We start from the raw sequence: 15,897 nt of genomic DNA on the forward strand, positions 1-15,897 counted from the left end.
CCATATTCTCGAATATACTGGCATGAACGTTTATGGAGTATTCCCTAGTAATAATGTGAATCTTTCATAGTTCTGTAGTCATATTTCCATTTCATCTATAATTTTATTAATTTGTGTGTCTTCTTTTCTTAGTTGAAGTTGCTAAGGGTCTGTCAAATTTGTTAACTTTTTTAAAGGACCAGATTTTTGCTGTGTTCATCCTTTCTGTGTTTTTTTTACTCAAATTAGTTGATTTCAGATTTATTTTTGTTATCTATATCTGTCTATATTATTGTTTATTTATTTTATTGTTTATTTTATTTTATTCTGTCTATTTTATTTTGTTTCTGACAATTTAGGATTTGGCTTTGTCCTGCTTTTCTCAGAGCCAATGTTGAATCATTCAATGAGATTTGAGTTTCGAATGGGACATAGGAAAGACAGTAGTCAGAGGAAAATTTATAACTCTGAACGTCAAGAAGTTGGAGAAAATTGCAGTGTTTTTCTTAAATGTTTGAAGAGCTACTGATTATTCAGTAATGACTCCTTCATTTTCTACGAGTTTGAGTCTTTTCTGTGATGGGTTTTCCTGTTGAACTCTACTTTTATTGTATTGACAGGAAACAAGGTATATATTCTTAGATCTTTTTCTTGCTCATTAATGGTTCTGTCACTTTGTCTGAAAATTTTACTTTAATAGTTCTTGTAGGAAATGTCTTCAGGAGTTACATTTTTTAACTGTGCTTGTCTGGGTACATCTTAATCCTTCCTTCATTACCAAAGGGTATCTATTTTCCATAAAATACTCCTGATGGATAAATTCAGTATTTTTATTATCAATACTATAAATAATGTCAATACTATAAAACATGTAATTCTAACATATTTTCCTGACTCTTACAGATTTTACTGACGAGTCAGCAGTTTGGGAAACAGGGGCAGAGCTATGTGCGATGTCTCCAAATTCTGATCTAGTCTAGAGAATGTACCATGTATTTATATTTCACTTGTGAGAATTTGATCATTAGGCAGCTTGGTGTAGATTTTAGATCAGAGATTTGATGATCCTTTCATATTTAGGTAACTTACATTTTATCCTTGTCAATGCTAGGAATTTGAAATTCTGTCACTGCTTATTAGAACAGGCATTTAAAACTTTAGGCATTCCCAATCATTTGGTGAATGTGAAAAACAGTATTATTTGATTTTTGGAAAATGGTTTGTCAAGTGTTACAAACCATTTTCACATATCTTCATTCTTACAGTTTATTCCTCCATATATGTATCTATAATCAACTTTTCTTCAAGCTCAATATTTTCTTCTATTTAGAAGATTTTACTCACATGATAGGCTTTCATTATGGTAGTTTCACATGTACTATTCTGTATGTTGAACAGGTTAATACTTTCATTTGTGTTTCCATCATGCCTCCATTGTTTACTTTTAAAACAATGCAAGTTGATTTCATTATATTAATTTCTATAAAATATGAACACTCACAAACAAACCCTTATACACACACACACACACACACACACACACACACACACACACACACACACACACATGCACACACACACAGAACTCAGAGAAAGAAACTAAAATATTTTGATCCTGTGTCTTCCATGCTACTTTTTTTTAGTATATCAAACTAAATATATTGGCAAGAGAGTAGTCAGCACTGCATTTTACCATGGTGGGCTTGGAAGTGAGATTGCAATGTAAAGCTTCCTTACAGTTCTCTCCTCATCCACTGTATTTGAGGTTGCCCTCACCATAATGATTCCATTGGAGTTGGATGCATCCTTTTTGTTTTGGTACATAAATAAAAATAAACTTTCCTCGCCTTTATTTGAGCTCTTGTTCTGACTGATATTTCATGAAGAACTGTTCAATAGATTGGGTCTGTGAGAAGACATTGCTATGGAATCTTTCATAACTAACACTTTGTTTATAAAAGTTGCTCTTAAATTGAACTTTTGATAGTTAGACTGGCCTGCCACATGAACACATAACATAAACTTATTTTTCACAAAGATGGACCTAGTTGTTCTATGATAAAGGCAAGAGAATTTTTGCTATCTCAAGAAAACCTAATACAATGGACAACTGCTTTTTCCAGCGGTCCATGTGATAGTGGGGGAAAAGTACCTTTCTCTCACTCTATCTCTTTCTCATCTTAAATAAGTTTCTGAATCTTATTCATGACAAATTCCCTCATGTTCTTACCTAGTTCAGTATAGAAGCATAAGACACTGCATGTTCACATTCCTTCCTACTTGAGATTAATGTTCATTAGCAAAGAAGCAAGAATTCAATACAGCAAAGTCATAAGTTTTGAAATACTCCTTCTCAATTTCTATGCTCATTATGTAGGATCTTCAAGAACTATCAGTTTGTTTTGGCTTTGGTTTTTGCTATTGAGGAAATCAACAAAAATCCTGTTCTTTTGCATAACATGACTCTGGGACTTGATATCTATAATGTTGAATTCAGAGCTTGGACACTGTTTAAGAATCCCTTCATTTGGCTCTTTGGAAAATATAAGATTCCAAACTACTCTTGTATGAGAGACAGGAGGTCTATGGCAGTACTTACAGGACCCTCAGGAATAACATCTGACCAGATTGGGACATTGCTAGGACTCTACAGATTTCCACAGGTGAGGGTGGGTGGTGTGGAAGTTTATAAAAATGTCTAATTGGTGCAATTTCAGGTGTTAAAAGAAGATGAAATGAAGAGACTCTATTCATAAAACTATTAAATTTTGTGATATCAAAGAATAAATACTCAATGATCGTGGGATATGTATAGTCCAGTGTTTCAAAAAGATTGGAAGAGTTCAAACAGACAAATGCTAATTTATTGTTTCAAGCTATAATAATAATTTTTTTAATAAATGAAGAAATGTAAGCTGACTTTGCCATGTGCAGCTATGTTGAGCAGGGTATTCATAGTTCCCACATTTAATCTAGGGTACTCAGAAAACTTGTGTCTTCAATTAACCAATAAGGAGCACAAAATGATGTGTGACTCAAATGGTAGAGGACTAGTCTAGAGGGGAAAAGCCAAGACAGTGCAATAGGCCATGTGTTTCTATCCCCCTACTGGCATGCACTTAATCATGCGCACAAACACACACACACACACACACACACACACACACACACACACACACACACACACACACACGGGAAGATATATGTTGAATGAAGAAATCAGCATCAGAACAAGAAAGGGTAAATGTGTTCTCTCATGTGTAGCAGTTACAACAAAAATATGAAGATGTAATGTGAAACAAACATGGAATGTGCACATAGCCATTTACATACATACATTATCAATCTGACTAAAATATGCTATACGTAGGAATGCAACACCCTGGTTTAGCTTTTCTGATCTACTAACAGTATAAAAAAGAGTAGCAGAAAGAAGAATTACACCTTGTCTCATGGAATAGATGTTAAGGGAAGATGAGAGATGAATAAAAAAATGGATAGGTGGGAAAAAAAACTTAATATTCAAAGTACCTATGTGGAAATGGAATTAGGAAAGTCAGGGAGTGGATGGGTTGATATAGATGGAAAGTATTGATAGAGATATAGAAAAAGATTAACAGACATTTTACGAATAATTAAATTATCATTTCACAAACAACAAAACTATCTTCTAACTACTTCAACTGGTTCTTAGCATACTTCAAGCCTGAGATTTTGTTGCATGGAAATCTCCTCATTCATGAATTTTCTTTCCCTTCAGTTTACCTTTGGGCCTTTTGATCATGCTTTGAGAGACCATAACAAGCTTCCTGCTCTCTATCAGATGGCCCCAAAGGACACATCAATAGCCACTGCCATTGTCTCCTTACTGCTTCACTTCAACTGGAACTGGGTGGGGCTGTTGGCCTCACAAGATGAGAATGGTTCATGGTTTCTGGCTGAATTGGAAGAAGAGATGGCCAAAAACAGAGTTTGTGCAGCTTATGAGCTAGTCGTGTCAAGCCAATCCATATCACATTTTTTAAGAGTCATGGCAGCTTATAACAAGATCAATAATTCTTCAGCAAGTGTACTCATCATATACGGTGATAAAGATTCCGTAATATTTATAGTATTGAGTCTTGAGCAAATGTTAATGCAAGGCAAAGTTTGTGTCATGAATCTACAGTGGGATTTTACCATGAAAACGAGATATTTCGTGCTAGGCTCATTGCATGTACCTCTTATTTTTACACACCATCATGTAGATGTTTCTGGATTCACAGATTTTGTCAAGGCAGTTAATCCTTCCAAATACCCAGAAGACATTTTCCTTGCTAGGCTGTGGTATCTGTCATTTAATTGCTCAGATGCTGAGTCTGACTGTGTAACATGGGACAACTGTCCTCATGAAGCCTCTTTGGATTGGTTGCCTGGACATATTTTTGACATGACTATGTCTGGATACAGTTATACTATATACAAAACTGTGTATGCTCTGGCCGAGGCTCTCCATGAGATGCTTCTTCTTCAAACAGAAGTTTACACAATGGGAAATAGGAAAGGAGGAGTGCCTTCCCCTGCACAGGTACTTTTTTCTACTTTGGAGGGCACACACTATTAACAAAGACACTTGTTGAGAGGATTCTCACTCTATGAATTTCTAAATTTCTGCATATATCCATTTATTTATATATGTATATATACAAATATTTATGTAAGTGTTTTTACTCATAAGACATACATATCTTTTTTCTTTCTTACTATATGTTTTTATTGCAAAGATACTGTACAGAGTGGTTATATTTCCTATTGAGCATTGTTTTCTTCTTTCTTACTGCCCTACCCTCCCCACCTTCCCTACTCCTCAGTCCCTCCACCCCCAAAGTTCGTTTCAACATAATGTCTTGTACATCTCATTGTTACAATGGGTCAACCTGTATCCTTATTTCATTATTTTGTTATTTCCCTTCCCCTCCCCATATTAGAAAAATGTATATGCAAGATGCAGGGCACTGGAATCAATTACAACGAAAAAATCACATACTACATTTTAAGTACATTAAAAACAACAGCAACAAAGTTAAAACCTCTTGTTTTTCTACCTGGGGGTACATTCCACTAGCATCATATTGTAAGGTCATATGTATGTATCTTTTGACATTTCTGCTTGCATGCTAAGATTATCCTAGATGTATACTAGTTATTGCAAAAAAAAAAGTAAACATGGGACCTATGTTTCTTTGTGCCTGGCTTACTTAAGCTAATTTTTTTCCAAGTCTTTCCATTTTCTAAAAAATGGGGGGCAATGTCATTCTTTCTGATGGGGGCATAAAATAGAATTCCACTACATGTAGATATATATACATATGTAGATATATCTGTATATGTATATATATTTATATATATATACATATACATATATATAAATATATATACATATACATAGATATGTCTACATATGTATATATATCTACATATATATCTACATATATATGTAGATATATACATATCTACATATATATATATATATATATATATCACATTTTCTTGAGGGGAGTCTGGGTTTTTTCCATATCTTAGCTATGGTGAATAATGCTGCAATAGTTATACTCAGATTTTAGTATGGCCTTGCTTATGATAGTTTGAGTAAATGACTAAAAGTGGGATTACTGGGTCATAGGGGAGCTCTATGTGGAATCATTTGAGGAAACTCCATAGTGCTTTCCAAAGCGGTTGAACAATTTTACACTCCCACCAACAATGCAATAGGGTTCCCTTTTGGTCACATCCCCTCCACCATCTGATGTTATTAGTTTTCTTGAATTTAGCTATTATAATTTGGGTGAGGTGGAGTCTCAATGTTGTTTTGATTTGCATTTTTTATGGCCAGAGGGTATGATGATTTCTTCATGTGTCTAATGAATATTGTTATTTTCTCTTCAGAGAAGGCTCTCTTTAAGACTTTGGCCCATTTATTAATGAGAAAATTGTTTCTTTGAGTATTTGTTGTTGGGGGATTTAATATTTTGTGTTCTAAATATTGTTTAGATATGAAGTTCTTTCTGTTTATCTTGCTAGCTATGTTCTTAGCCATGCAGAATCTCAGCAATTTAAGGGAATCCCGTTTGTTAACCTTTCTGTGATTTCTTTCATTTGTGTATCCTATTTAAGAAAATTTCAGGGGCTGGGAATGTGGCTCAGAGGTAGAACGCTTCCCTTGGATGCATGAGGCCCTAGGTTCTATTCCTCAGTACCACATAAGCATAAAAAAAAGCTAGAAATAGCACTGTAGCTCAAGTGGTAAAGTGCTAGCCTTGAGCTGAAGAGATGAGGGACAATGCCTGGGCCCAAAATATAGGACCGGTTTACCCCCCCACCCCAAAAAAAAAAAGAAAAAAAAAGAAAATTTTGGTCTATGCCAAGGAAGCCTAGTGTTTCTCTTATTCTCTCCAGTAAAGTTTTCAGGGTGTCTGCTTTACTTGGAGGTCTTTGTTCCATTTGGATATGACTTGGTGCTGGGTGATATATAAGGATCTTGCTTTACTTTTGTACAGATGTTTAACCAGTTTTCTCAACACCATTTACTAAATGGCCATCTTTCTTCCATTCTATATTTCTTACCACTCTTATTGAAATGTAGGTGGCTATAGATCTGAGGGTTCATTTCTGTGTGTTCAGTTCCATGCCATTGGTCATCAGATCTGTTCTTGTATCAGTACCAAGCTGTGTTGATTACTATGGCTTTGTACTAGAGTTTGAAATTTGGTATTGATATTCCTCCATCACTGTTCTTTCTGTTAAGGATTGTTTTGCTATTGGAGGACTTTATTGTTCCATGTAAATTATTAGATTGCTTCTTCTGTTTCATTGAAGAATGAGGTTGGGATATTAATAGCTACCACATTGAATCAGGAGCTTTCTTACTTCATGTTTTCTGTCTTAACTCTGGGATGTACTTCACCATAAAATGTCTCTCTTTTAGCTGCACCTTTTCCTGAAAAACAATCAGTTTTACAATGCTGCTGGAGATCAAGTGATTTGGGATGAGAAAAGCAAATTGGAGCCAGAGTATGACATTCTGAATATTTGGAACTTTCCAGAAGGCCTTGAACTTGCAGTGAAAGTAGGAGAGTTTTCTCCATATGCTGTACATGGCAACCAACTGTCTTTATCTGAAGATTTGGTAGAGTGGGCCATAGGAACTACAGAGGTGGGTTGGATCTAATCCTAATAATTTAAGGACACACAAATCAGCAAAAGTCTCCCTTTAGTGTATACCTGGCTGAGTTTTAGCAACTTACCCCCATAATCCTAGCAACTCAGATAGTGAAGATCTGAATATCATGGTTTAAAATCAGCCCAAACAGTAAAATCAGTGAGACTGTTACCTCCATTTAACCACTAACAATCTGGAAGTTAGCTCTGTTTCCAGTACTAGAGTGCTAACCTTGAGCAAAAAACTCAAATCTGGGACCAAGATCTTGAGTTATAATACAACGATAAAGTACCTGTGAGTTGCTTTCCAGGGATGAAAGGTGACTTTTGCTCCCTTCTGTGGAGATTGGTTTAATGGTTAATTGGCATGCTGCTTAACCATCATTGGTGAAAGGAGTCCTCGAATGCACCTCTGAGAATATTACTACCCCATGGCCACAGGAAAATGAAGAAGAAACCATGGGCCTGAGGTTCACATAACACTATATAAATGAGGTCTTTCCTTTTCTATTCTCCATATCTCAGATGAATAGGAGGCAAGGTATAACATGAATTCAAGGATTTCACGTATGGCTGTACACTAGGAATTACTTTCTCACCACTATTTCCACCTTTTAAACATCTCATACTTCACAATGATTCAACAGGCTTGAAATCAAGGTTGTAGCACAAAAGCATTTGCAAATCATGGTATATGGACTCTATAACAGAATTTAATTAGTTGACTGAATTTATCTGCATAGTAACTTTTATTTATTAATCCATTAATTGAAACAATGGACTCTGTGAAGTGTTAGGTAGAAGTCTGAACTGTTACTGACACATTCATGATTTTCCTCAGACTCCTAACTCTATCTGCAGTGAGAGTTGTGGTCCTGGATTTAGGAAATCTCGTCAGGAGAGGAAGGCAACCTGTTGCTTTGATTGTACTCCTTGCCTAGAGAAAGAGATTGCTAATATCTCAGGTAATTCTATGACTTATTAAGAAATTGTTCCTCCTACCCTAGTTGTCCTCAACCCAAAGAATCAATGCAAAAGTTGTATATTTGGACTACAGAGAAAATTTTGGTTCAAGTATTATAAAACTCATTTTCAATACGTGTGAGAGTCATTGAAGGAAAAAAAACTTGAATAAAAATACCTAAATCAAAAGGAGATAGAAATACTAGGTGGTTGTGATTTCAAAAGAAAAAAAATACTATTATGAGAGTAAATGGTGTTATATTAAGAATATCACAGAAGTGAACAATTTCTAAAATTCTTTGAAGAAAAAGAAGCTCTCAACAAGAACTAATGGTAGTTTACACTTCTCACCAGATATGGAGCAGTGTTTGAAGTGTCCAGATCATCAGTATGCCAACACAGAGAGAAACCAGTGCCTCCTGAAAGCTGCAAGTTTCCTGGCTTTTGGAGATCCCTTGGGCATGGCTCTGGCATGCATGGCTCTTTGCTTCTCTATGCTAACTGTTGTTGTTCTTGGAGTGTTTGTGAAATACAAAGACAGTGCCATTGTTAAGGCCAATAACCGGACTCTCAGTTACATCTTGCTCATCTCCCTCATTTTCTGTTTCCTCTGTTCCTTGCTCTTTCTTGGCCATCCCAACACAGTCACCTGCATCCTACAGCAGATCACATTTGGGGTTGTGTTCACTGTGGCTGTTTCCACAGTGTTGGCTAAAACGGTGACTGTGGTTCTGGCCTTCAAGGCCACTTCTCCAGGGAGAAGGATGAGGTGGCTGATGGTATCTGGGGCTGCTAACTTCATCATCCCCATCTGCACTTTGATCCAGGTGACCCTCTGTGGACTCTGGCTGGGGACCTCTCCTCCCTTTGTGGACACAGATGCACACTCTGAACATGGCCATATCATCATTCTGTGCAACAAGGGCTCCATCACTGCCTTCTACTGTGTCCTGGGATACCTGGGTTTCCTGGCCCTGGCCAGCTTCACTGTGGCTTTTCTGGCCAGGAACCTGCCTGACACCTTCAATGAAGCCAAGTTTCTGACCTTCAGCATGCTGGTGTTCTGCAGTGTGTGGCTCACCTTCCTGCCTGTCTACCACAGTGCCAAGGGGAAGGTCATGGTGGCAGTGGAGATCTTTTCCATCTTGGTCTCTAGTGCAGGGCTTCTAGGCTGCATATTTGTTCCAAAGTGCTACAACATCTTGTTAATGCCAAATAAAAATTCTCCATATCGTTTTAGGGATAAAAGACATAGTAGGAGAAATATGCATTCTCATGATAAAACTCAGAGGTTTGATTAGTGTACGACAATCTGATCTAAATTTACAGTAATCATCTGGAATGTTTATTTCAAGGAATAAGGAACTTTTTTGCATTTTCTTTGTACTGGTAAGACACGTGATGGTGATTACCATTTAAAATGAAATTTTGCTTCTATATTTTTAATTCCTCCTATTTACTCTGTGAGTAATCCTATCATCCCCTCTTCTTAATGTCTTTTCAAATAACATTTCTGAATTTTATGCATATAACCTTCCAATTTGCACATTACCATATTTCAGAATCCTCCAAACCATTTCATTAATATTTTTCTCCTCACAAATTTGCATATTGTAATATCATCCTTAGAAATTGTTTATTTCTACTCACACATTTTTCTTTTGAAATTATCCTGAGTCTCTTTTGTGGGACCTTTCCCTCTGTTCTGGTCTTTCTTTTTCTTTTTCTCTCTCCATCTCCTTCTGTGTCTTTCTCTTCCTTCTCACACTTCTTCCCTTATATAACTTAGCAATGACTTGTATATGTTACAGAAAATACACTTTGATTTAAGATTACAATGTATAAAATTTTTGATTTTCTCATAAAATTAAAGTCTGAATGCATATAAGTTAGCCCATGAAAACATGGATGTACTTTTTATTTTATCATTGATTAATCATGCTTTATTAATTTGACACACATTTTAGAATATTAAATATATATAAGATTATTTCTTGTAATGTTATCACTTCTGAAAATGTCTTAAATTGAACAATTTCATCTGTCACATTTCAAGATTTAATTTGATAAGGAAGCATTACCTATAGTTTTTAATACATTGATTTACTGGTTTCAAAACTACTTTAACACAATCACATATTTACAACTAATGAACACAATTGCACTCATTTCTTTTCTCTTCTAGTGTTCATTACATCTTTCTTCTGATATTAAATTCATTTACGCATGCTTCATCTCAAGGCCTATTATGCTCCCTATTTTTTCATTCATTCCTCTTCAGCACTTGACCCATAGTTCCATTGGTGTCCATTTGATCACTTATGGGAAGTAAGTGATTCTGCCCAGGCTGACTTAGAACGTTTTCTCACATTTATATTTCTAATAAATAAATGGCTATGTAACTTTCTATAGCTTTCTATAAATTAAATTTTAGTAGAAAATATAACAATGTGTAGGCCAAAAATATTGTGTGCATGTACTTTTGTTGAAGGCATGCTATTTAACAAATGAAAATGTAAATAATTTCCAAATTCTTCAGTATGATAATCAAAATATAATCAAAATACTCATCAGTTTCTATTGAGTTGTCTATCTTCCTTATTTACTGAAGAAATTTAATTAATAAGGTTGAGTTTATATTATTGAATGAAATACTGAATCCTCATTGTGTGAAGTGAAATAAATTGTTGGTAGTATATGTAATCTGAGTGATTTTGCACAATATTTTGTATTCCTAGCTAATTTTACTTAAGATTTCAGAAACTTGCACAACGCATTTTCCCTTAAATGAAAAAATGAAAAGAGTGTATCCATGGTTTGATTGATGTGTTGAAGCAAGTTTGGATGGATAAGAGACAAGGAGAAAGTAAATGCCATATTAAGGAGCAGTTCATGGATAAATAGAAGCTCAGAAGTAAGTTAGAAGAGAACAAGGAACATGTGTCCACATGAATTTGTGTTTTACAATAAACCTTTATTCATGAGAAGCAGCCTGGAATTGTCACTTGAGTCATGTTTTTCTCAACTTCCTTCTCTGTGTGTGAGCGGGGGAGGTGTATGTTTGGGTCTGATATTGGGAATCAAATGCCTTATGTTTTTATCCTGTTTTTGTACCTTTGCAAAGGTTTGGATATATTCTACCAAATATTAAGCATTTCATATCTATGGGTAAAAATGAAATATCTGAGGTCATTAATATAAATTTAAACTTATAGAGAAAATAAATTAGACACAAGAGCATTTGGACAAAAGGATTTATGTGTCCATTTAAAAGTAACATAATGAAACTCATTTTAAACTGTAACCCCTCTGTACAATATCTTTATAATTAAATATATATCAAAAAGAAAAAATATATACACTAGTAAATATTTAAACTAACACAAAAATTTGAAAATCAATCTATTTAGATTGGAAAAATAGCATCTCTCTTTGCTCTTTGGAACAAACTAATTTTAAAATCTACTAAAATAAAAGAAATGAAAGATGAAACCAAAGTTGATTTCATATATACCTACTACTCAAAACATATCAAAAGATCTCTAAAGACATCTACAGTGAAAAGCAAAGCTACAAAACAGCAAATTGAAGAGGAACCAGAAAATGAAAGATATCCTGTGTTCAGTTTGGCAGAATAAAAACTGAGAAAGTGACTATATTCCCAAAATCAAACTATAGATTCAATGTTATTCCACTGAAAACTACAGTACACTCGTTTGCAGAAATACAAAAATTAAGACTAAGCCAAAAACCAATGGTGAACTCTGATAACTCTTGTTGAGAATCAAAATAGCCTTCTTTCAATCCAAGCTGGAAATCAAAAGGTGATGAGATTTCTTAACCAAGCTGGAGCACAAACCCATGGAAATATATGACCTTAGCAGAGAAACAATAACCACACCTACATAAAATCTGTCAGTGAAACAAAGGTGAAAGGTTTCAGGTGGGCAGGACATTAGGGCCAGCTACATGTCTAAACTTTTCCTTTAGCTGTGGGTGGTACCAGAGCTCAGCAGCTACAAAGGAGGAAAATGTTGGCCAAGAGCAAAATAAACTGAGTTGACTGTTGACTTGGATGAAGGAAAACCACAAGCTTGGTAAGAACTTATGAGGCAAATGGGTCATGGGCTCAGATTTCTAAAACTTTCATTGAAGATTGCATTGATCACCTATGCTGGAAAATGGGGTCTAAGAGATTGACTGCTACAGTGACATCTTATCAAATGCCATATACTAGATTAAAATGTCACTCCCAAGAAATGGACAGAACTGTGATATCTTTAAAATCAAATAAATAAGTTAAATCCATTCAGCAAAGTAATCTAAACAGAGCAACCACTAAACTGAGGAAGAAGCCAGGGAAACTATCCAAGTCCAAATTGTATCTAACAGAAAGTATCTTAAATACCTAGGAATAAATGTAACCAAGGAAAAGAAAAAGATCTACCTAAAACCATTAGTGATTGAAAGAAAGTAGCAGACATAAGAAGAAAAAAATCTCTGTTGGTCATAGATTGAGAAAAAGAATATTGTGAATATACCCATATCATTCAAAATGATAAATATATTAAAAGCAATTCTTATAAACATCTCAAAGTTATTCCTCATTAAAACAGAAAATTCCATCCTAAAGCTGATAAAAGCACAAAAGACCCCCAAAGCCAAAGCCATCTTAAGCAAAAAGAATAATGCAGAAGTTATTACCATACCAGACTTCAATTTATACTACAGATCCCTAGTCACAAAGCCAGTTTTGTGCTTGCCAATGTCAGACATGAAGAGCCACAAAACAAATCAGATGACCTCAATATGAATTTGACAAAGGAGCCCAGCACTCTCTCTCTCTCTCTCTCTCTCTCTCTCTCTCTCTCTCTCTCTCTCTCTCTCTCTCTCTCTCTCTCTCCCCTCTCTCTCTCTCTCTCTCACACACACACACACACACACACACACCATATACACATGGGATGAATCATTGGATAAAAGTCTAAAAACTGGATCTATACATGCAGATGATGGAAAATAGGTCACTCTCTCTTTAGAGCTGAATTAATTAAACTTCAAATGGAGAAAAGAGTTTATTACACATATTTTTTGTTACAAGGAGCTTTCAATTTAATTTGTCTATTTATGTATAACCTGATCAGGTCACCCCCTTACAGTTAGCTCCCAGGAAGAATGAAATTGTGTCATTTGAAGGACAATGAATAGACCCACAAAGCCTCATTTCCAGTGAGGGGCAAGCTCAGGAGGACAAAGGACACAAGGTTTTGGTAATATTGTATAGCTAGACCTAAACATAAACATATGTACATACTGTGCATACACAGAGCTTGCTTACAATCGTTGTACGATTTGAAGGACATATGGGGAAGACAGAGAAAAATAATATTCATCTACATCATATATGTGCATGGATATGGGATAACTGTGATAGCAGGAGAGTAGGAGAGATGAGGAAAGAGACTAACATATGAGTCTAGCAAAAGTATAACATATGCATGAATGACATTATCACAGGTAGACCTCTTTGCACAGTTATTGTACATTTCAAATGATTGATATGGGTGTAACTGAGGAGCTGTCACTTGGAGGTAACAGATGGAGTGAGGAGGATGAATATAGATGCTGAAGGTGACTGATCAAGGACAAAATGCTTCATACACATACGGGAAATGGAGTCAAGAAACCTGTTGAAATTGTTTTGGAAAGGAGGAAAATGGATGAGCATTATGAATGATGTGCATCTGATTCGGGCAATTTCGCACACATATGTAAATCTCCATATAATAGCTCCTAGTAAAACTAATATATGCTATTAAAATGCTTGAAAGTAATGGATAAAATTCTTATATACTAAGTGCTACAAATAATGAGAGACAAATGGTAAACTCATTATAAAGTGTTATCTTGGAACCACAAGAGTTTTCATGGTCATATTCAATTTACATAAAAATTGAGCAGAAAATAAGTTCCTGAGATTCCCACACTCCCCACCTCTGCCATTTCTCTAATAACATGCTGCATTAGTGAGCCGCATCACACAGTGTATGAGGCATAACAACATGCCATTATGCTGTTTAGTACATTACTTACCTTTTAATTCAGTTTCTGCTTCACATTGCATGATCATGGATATGCCATGTCATAGACTGTATCTGACACTACAGCCTTGTGCAGACATTTCACTGCCCTTAAATGTCTCTGCTCTCTGTTTTCCTCATGGATTCTGTACCCAATATATTGTGAGCAGAAGGAAATAGGGAGTTGTTTTTATGCTAGTGTATAAAGTTGTGTAGAGGGAGAAGGATTTCCTGTCATCTGAATCATACAAATAGACACTTCCAATGTACCAGTGCATCATGGGAATTTTTTTAACCTTTCCCCTCACTTCTTTTTTAATGTTAATATACTGTACAGAGACGTTACAATTACATGGGCAAGGTAATGGGTATATTTTCTATCAAGTGTTGTTGCCTCCTCCGTTGTTTCCCCTTCCCATCCGTTCCCATTTCTCTGCCAAGATCCTCACACCCCCACCACACCCAGTCAAAGTTGTAAAGTTCGGTTTTCCACATAATATCTTGTACATCTCATTGTTTCAATTTGTTTTCTCCCTTCCACTCCACAAATTATACCAACATCAAATACAGTGAAAGCAGGTTTTATATCGTGGGGGTGTAACATACAAAGCAACAAAGGAGTCATCTTTTTTTTGAGTTTGAAAGTTTTTTATTTTATATTTAATTTTTTATCGTGAAAATACCATACAGAAGGGTGAAAACTACATGGTCACGGTAATGAGTATATTTCTTATCAAGCATTGTTACCTCCTCCTTTGTATCCCCTTCCCATCCCTTCCCATCTCCACCCATTCCCCCCACTCCCCCACCAGCTTCACCCAGCCAAAGTTGTAAAGTTCGTTTTTCAACATTACATCGTATAAATATGTTAGAAACAATGGCAAGAAAGAAAAAACATTTGAATCCTTATCTTAGGGTTCATTTCGCCAAATATCAACTTACCTGATCTTTTCTGTTTGTCTCAAACATATACTAGTTATTGCAAATAAGGGAAACCATGGGACCTATGTTTCTTTGGGCTTGGCTTACTTTCACTTAATATAGTTTCTTCCAAGCTTTTCCATTTCCTAACAAATGGGGCAATGTCATTCTTTCTGATGGAGGCATAGAATTCCATTGTGTATATATACCACATTTTCTTGATCCATTCATCTACTGAGGGGCATCTGGGTTGGTTCCATATCTTAGCTATGGTAAATAATGCTGCAGTAAACATAGTTGTGCTGGCAGCTTTAGTATGGTCTTGTTTGTGATAATTTGAGTAAAGGCCCAAAAGTGGGACTGCTGGGTCATAGGGGATTTTGTTTTGTTGTGTTTAAATTTATTATGTTTCTGAGTCTCTTTTAAGAAAATTTAGTCCTGTGCCAAGGAGACCTAGGGGTTCTCTTATTCTATCCTGTAATGTTTTTAGATTGTCTGCTTTGACTCTGAGATCTTTGATCCATTTGGAATTGATTCTGGTGCAGGGTGATCTATAAAGATCTAGCTTCAGTTTTCTACAAGTGATTAACCAAATTTGCCAGCACCATATACTGAAGAGGATGTCTTTCTTTTGTCAGCCAAATGTGTCTCTTGTAGACAAAGAAGGATGGCTCTTGTCAATATTTGTCTTTTAATTGGAGAGTTAAGTCCACTGATGTTGAGGGTTAGATATGAGAGGCCTCGGGTAATACCTGCT

The 15,897-nt window shown here is 35.6% G+C and overlaps 1 protein-coding gene across 1 annotated transcript in view; it reads left to right on the plus strand.

Moving 5' to 3' along the window:
• Window positions 1-15,897, plus strand: part of LOC138814260 (vomeronasal type-2 receptor 116-like) — a 40,810-nt gene that overhangs the window by 7,731 nt on the left and 17,182 nt on the right. The window contains exons 3-7 of the mRNA XM_070003263.1: window positions 2,357-2,642; window positions 3,740-4,546; window positions 6,944-7,171; window positions 8,018-8,141; window positions 8,494-9,430. Coding sequence (XP_069859364.1) covers window positions 2,357-2,642; window positions 3,740-4,546; window positions 6,944-7,171; window positions 8,018-8,141; window positions 8,494-9,430 — 2,382 coding nt within the window. The remainder of the gene's footprint in view (window positions 1-2,356; window positions 2,643-3,739; window positions 4,547-6,943; window positions 7,172-8,017; window positions 8,142-8,493; window positions 9,431-15,897) is intronic.

The sequence above is a fragment of the Dipodomys merriami genome, unplaced genomic scaffold (assembly GCF_024711535.1).
Source record: "Dipodomys merriami isolate MVZ:Mamm:240054 unplaced genomic scaffold, mDipMer1.0.p SCAF_6, whole genome shotgun sequence".
Classification (NCBI taxonomy): Eukaryota; Metazoa; Chordata; class Mammalia; order Rodentia; family Heteromyidae; genus Dipodomys; species Dipodomys merriami.